A 5,921-nucleotide genomic window follows, 5' to 3' on the forward strand; every position below is an offset into this window, starting at 1 on the left:
TCGCGGACTCTACTGACACGTGGCGACCTGCGATTGGCTCGTTTTTTTAATTTTTTAAAAAAAATATATATATCAGATAAGACAAAAAAAAAAAAAGTTTTAGAAACCCGATAAACATGATCTTAGTAGTAGAGATTGATTTTAACACTATGTCTGACCAGAGGTCGACCAATAGAAAACGAGTCTTTATATCCCAAATGCCATTTTATTCAAGGATTTTTTTTTTAACTAGACGTCGTAGCAACTTATTGACCTATTCAACGCTAAACATGTAATCTAAGCATCTCCAATCCCTAACTATTTTCACCTCTATATGCTATAATAGAAGTAAAAGTGCTCCATCTCATCTCTATTTCCACCACTAAAATAGATATATAGAGGAAAAAATAGCATTCCTCTATTGTAAAGTCATACTTTTTTTATTTTCAAAATAGTCCTTTAACTTTCAAATTTTTATATTTGTAACCAAAATAATTATATTTATAGAGAAATACAGATTTTGTAGGAGTATAATAACATTTTTTTATTTACATAATAGTCTTTTAACAAAACTTTAGTTTAAAAAAATTTATAAGTTTATGAAAATATTTTAAAAATTAAAAATAAATAGAGTTAGTTATCAACTTTTATAAACAAAATGTATCTTTGTAAAATTAAAATAGAATCTTTTGAGAATATTCCTTTATAGAAGCAAAAATAGAGAAATACATTAGAGAGAAACTCATCTCTATTTTAGAGATGCTCTATTTTAGAGGTAAAAATAGGGGAATACATTGAAGATGGTCTTACTACTTACATCGTTAAATACTTAAACCGGATGGTTCAAGCTGTAATGATCGACCGATTTGATGCTAAACCGGTGTAACACATTATATTAAATTGGGAACGGAACCAACCCATAACACAGAGCATACATTTGATGGCACACTATCATTTCTGATTTTATTGTGGTATGATTTCTAACTCTAATGCTTGTAACAAACTTCTCAGTTAAAAAAAAAAAGAAACTATACCAAGATTGTCACTATATGGGTGAACTAAAACTCTAGGAGTAATTTGAATAATACTTCAACTTAAATTTATGGCTAAATATTGCTTAATGGTGACATGGTTTATAGTTAATTAAGTCACTAATCACCACTTTTCTTCCTCTTTAATTCATCAATAAATATGATAGTTGTATTTTCCTATCGTTTGTTTTATGTGATTGTCAGAAATCAAAATCATTTACTTATGTCTACGATAGTTTAAACAAATTGGTTCGAATATCTATCTTATTACAACTAATATACAACGTATAGTTATCTAGTTATAGTAATAGTTTTCTTAGTAACCTTGAAGCGCTTAGACTCATTTGGAGACACGATTGAATCGAACCGGTAAAAAGTTATGACCCCGGTTTGGTCATGGTATAAGCATATGATTCAAAGGAAGTTTCCCGTTTGAGAAAGAAAAATATCTTCATAAGTTACTTAACATAATGAATCGTTATAAAAGTCCTCACGAGTAACTTAATTATATTCTTAAATTTAAAAAACTATTCAAAGAAAAGTCAAGACTACTAAATGGAGATATATGGTAAGGCAATATAAAGGAAACATTATAGAATTAACAAAATATACATATAAAGGAAACGAACGAAGACAAGAAACGATTCATAGTCAAAACAATGGAGAGCACGAAAGGGTGACTCTTCTACCTCGGGATACAAGTTCGCCGGAGTTAGCATTGACGAAGGAAAATCTAAGCCGGTGATATCTACCGATGGTTTGTTCGGAAGAAGAGACATGATTAAAGTCGTGTTGTTGGTCACGACCGTGACACTTTCTTGCCTTTTGTTCTATAAATCTGCAAATAATCCCCTCAACATGGTGTCTCTATGGAAGACCGATTGTTATTCTTCAAAAACCATTAACGAGACTTCCTTAGAAACGGTGAGTATATTATTTATGTTCATTGATAATTTAAATACTTCAATATAGTTTGAATATTAATATGAGTTATGAATCCAATGAATACCTGATATTTTATTGTTAGAAGAACTTTATGGAGATATACTTGCACATATTTTGTTTATTGTCATTAGGAAAGATAATATTTACGTAGATTTCTTATTGATAAATGATTAAATGCTCTATATTCATGTTTGTAGCGAACTTGTTAATGATGATTTGCTAAACCGATTTTTAGTATTGAACCATAAACATTTAATGAAAATTACACTACCAGACATTTTTTGTTGTTGATATGTTAATCCTAACCAGTATTTTTTTAAAAAACTGTATAGGCGCCTTGACCCTCATCTATGTGACAAATTGATCATAAGCAAAATAATTTTTTTTTAAACGATTTTATTAAAAACAATCTAGACAGACTTTTATGTACACCTAATGATTCTTGAAACTTTGATCTTAACTATATTCGTAGGTGCAAAAGAGGGAACCGGTATCAGAACTAGAGAGAGTACTGATGAATGCGGCTATGGAGGATAACACGGTGATCATCACGGCGTTAAACGAAGCATGGGTCAAACCAAACTCAACTTTCGACGTGTTTCGAGAGAGTTTCAAAGCCGGTATAGGAACAGAGATACTATTGAAACACGTGATCGCGGTTTGCTTGGATAAACATGCATACGATCGGTGCATAGAGGTTCATCCTCATTGCTACTTGATTAACGTCACAGATTCAGACCAACTCTCCGGTCCAAACCGGTTTATGACGCCTGGTTACTTGAAACTCATTTGGCGGCGAATGGATCTTCTTAAGGAAGTTCTTGGATTAGGATACAACTTCATCTTCACGGTACGTGTAACACTAATTTTTCCCCTTATTTCATATATAATTAGTTTATATATATATATTATATATATTGATCCTTTAAAATATGAAATTTTCTCTATACCAATTAGATATGTTTTCCCACCATCAGCATATTTTCCAAACGATTTTTCATGATATGATTTATACACAAATAAAAGTATTAATAATATAGTAAGAAAAATGATCTGCTTAATGTAAGATATTAGTATTTGGTCGAAGTACGCTGAAGTGAAATGACTTGAAGAAGAATTTAAATAGTTATGATTATAAGAAACATGAATTGTTGATTTATCGGACATTTATGTACCTATGGATATGAATAGGAATATTCCCCCCCCCCCCCCCCCCCCCCCCCTATATTTTCCCTTTGCTAGATTTTACTTCTTTTTTTGGTGAAGGTTTTAGACTTGACTATCGATATTCTTTGTTTTATTTTGAGCCTAACTCTGACTTCCATTTATTACGTTTTTCTTGATATATACTGTTGAACCATTGATTTATTCATAATAGGAGGCGGGTTTTAGACGTTATTTTACATTATTGTAATTGTCATCATATCATAATAAAGGTACCAATAACTAAGTTGTACATATCTTGTTTGATTGCTGGACACTGTATATGATGATTGCGAAGTGTGTAAATGATAAGTTTGTTGTATTTGCATGCAGGATGCAGATATCTTGTGGCTTAGAGACCCATTTCCCCGGTTCTTCCGAGACGCCGACTTTCAGATAACATGCGATGATTACAATGGAAAGCCATCAGACAAGAATAACCACGTGAACTCGGGATTCACATACGTTAAAGCAAACAACAGAACGTTGAGTTTTTACAAGTTCTGGATCAGATCGAGTCGAAAGTTCCCTGGAAAACACGATCAAGATGTGTTCAACCTCATAAAAAACAAACAGTTTGTCTTGAAACTTGGAATCAACATTAGGTTTCTTGACACGGTTTACTTTGGAGGGTTTTGCCAGCCGAGCAGGGACATCAACGTGGTTAACACAATGCATGCTAATTGTTGTATTGGTTTGGACAACAAAGTGAATAATCTGAAGGCTGCTCTTGAAGACTGGAAACGATATGTATCGTTGAATACGACCGTGTCCGAGACTAAATGGAATATTCCACCTAAGTGTGGTTATTAATGGTTGTGAGTGATGGTAGTCGTAGATTACTGTTATTATCTAGTTTCGTGAAGGACATTTCAATGGTCATAACCGGAGTTTATTGCTGTTCTTGATTTTATTTGGAGATTTATGTAATCAAATTAACAAAGAATTCCCCCGCATGTTTTAGTACAAAAAGCCCTTGCTTTGATTTTTATTAAAAAATTATTGCTACTCTTAACTCAGATCGTTGATTTTCAGTGAAAGTAAAATGTGTGAAAAAGAAGTCTGAGGCTCTGAGCGATCACTTTCACATAAAGCCACTCAAAGGCCTAAAATGGTATCGACACATGAATGTTTGAAATGGACGTTTCAAGGGTCCAATAATCAAATCAATATAGTAATTAAAATGCCAATCCATTTCTAAGTATTTTGATGCAAAGAGAATGCATGTTCAAACTTAATCTAAGTGCAATCAAGTGATAAAATGATTTTGAACTAGAATACTACTAAAATACAGTAAAGAACAAAGCTTTCATTTTTTAATGAGATGGAAGAACTCATGGGTTAAGGGAATTGACCTTGAGTGATCAAGTTTCAATCTAAAGGTGGTACCTTTCAATCAATCTGTCTTAGACCTAGACACAATCCTAAACAAACTCGATCTCTAAATGAATGCTCATTCACTAAGATAACTCAAGCATCAAAATTCTTTGGTTGAATATTATCTAAGCAATCATTAATACCAAGTCCATTAGCCATCTTAACACCTTTAACAATAAATTTCTTTGGTAAAGAATGTTAAAAGCTTAGGAAAGTTGGTTCAGACATTTCATCAAACACCTTTCGGGTATGAAATGCATAAAGCTCAACTTTAGAGATGCCAACTCTAAAATTGCAATAAAGCACTCTACTAGCAAGGAACAAGATGGATCTATACTAAAACACCTTAGATCTAGCTTAATCACCCTTAGTTTCCCTAACCCATGAATCCAAAGATGACTACTCACTCATTATCATGGTAAACACTAGATCATTAGTTGATCTAAATCTAAACATGATTAATGATCAAAGTAATCAAACAAAAATAAGAGAAAATGATCAAGATTAGATCTTTCACCCAAAAGTGGCTTTTTGATTAGATAGAAAACAAGATAAGTCCTAAGATTAGGTTTTAAAAGTATTTATAGAGGTTTAAAACTCGAACCGGGTCAACCCGACAAACCCGGGTTTGACCCGAAAAACAAATGGATAGGACAGACTCGGCATCGGCCGCGGACAGGACGAGCCCGCGTTGTATGGCCGCGGTCTGTCGCTTCTGTTCATGATGTCTCAGACCGAAATCCGCGGCTTGTCTCGGCCCGCGCCCGTCGTCCGCGTCGCTTGTCTCGTCCATCACCGCGGACAGCTCCCAGCCGCGTTGCACGGCCGCGGTTCACGCCTCAGAACACGATGTCTCTGGTCGAATTCCGCAGACGGTTTGAGGCCGCGGTACATGCCCGCGCCCCATCAGCTTCACTCCATCTCATCTACTCAACTCCATCAAGTCCATTTTTCTTGTCAAAACCTTCATATCTCCAACTTGAGCCTCACCAAACCTACAATACCACATATGCACATGCTATGTACCTAATTGGACTTTAAATGCATTCTAGAATGATTAAAATGAGCTAAATGAGATGCTAAATACCATTAAAATCATGAGTTATCAATGTTCGGCCCAAAAAGAATTCATTCATTTTGTATTTTCGTAACTTTTAACTAAATACAACTCAGAAATCATAATAACAATTTTGATTAATACTTTAAAATAAACATTTCCCTAATATGCAAATCTTCAATTGGATATTGAAGGCATCAATCAAATACATTTAGATAGTCAACTAAAAACTAGATGAAAAGGGTTTGCTTGAAGCTTTTTTTGTAGGTCTAACAACTGAAATTGGTGATATAGAATTTCAGTATTTTTTTTGGTGTGGTGTAGAGTTT

At 33.7% G+C, this 5,921-nt stretch overlaps 1 protein-coding gene across 1 annotated transcript; it reads left to right on the forward strand.

The window, feature by feature from the left end:
- Positions 1 to 1,565: 1,565 nt before the first annotated feature.
- LOC106347286 (uncharacterized protein At4g15970-like) lies at positions 1,566 to 4,292 on the forward strand. Its single transcript, XM_013786800.3, has 4 exons — positions 1,566 to 1,583; positions 1,662 to 1,934; positions 2,428 to 2,805; positions 3,492 to 4,292. Exons 1-4 carry the CDS (start codon positions 1,566 to 1,568, stop codon positions 3,969 to 3,971), a joined length of 1,149 nt encoding a protein of 382 aa, XP_013642254.2. The 3' UTR covers positions 3,972 to 4,292.
- The last annotated feature ends 1,629 nt before the right edge of the window (positions 4,293 to 5,921 follow it).

The sequence above is a fragment of the Brassica napus genome, chromosome C1 (assembly GCF_020379485.1).
Source record: "Brassica napus cultivar Da-Ae chromosome C1, Da-Ae, whole genome shotgun sequence".
Classification (NCBI taxonomy): domain Eukaryota; kingdom Viridiplantae; phylum Streptophyta; class Magnoliopsida; order Brassicales; family Brassicaceae; genus Brassica; species Brassica napus.

Coding starts and splice junctions, on each gene's coding strand:
- LOC106347286 (XM_013786800.3), top strand. Junction 1,935..2,427: donor ACGAGACTTCCTTAGAAACG/GTGAGTATATTA, acceptor CTATATTCGTAG/GTGCAAAAGAGGGAACCGGT. Junction 2,806..3,491: donor GATACAACTTCATCTTCACG/GTACGTGTAACA, acceptor ATTTGCATGCAG/GATGCAGATATCTTGTGGCT.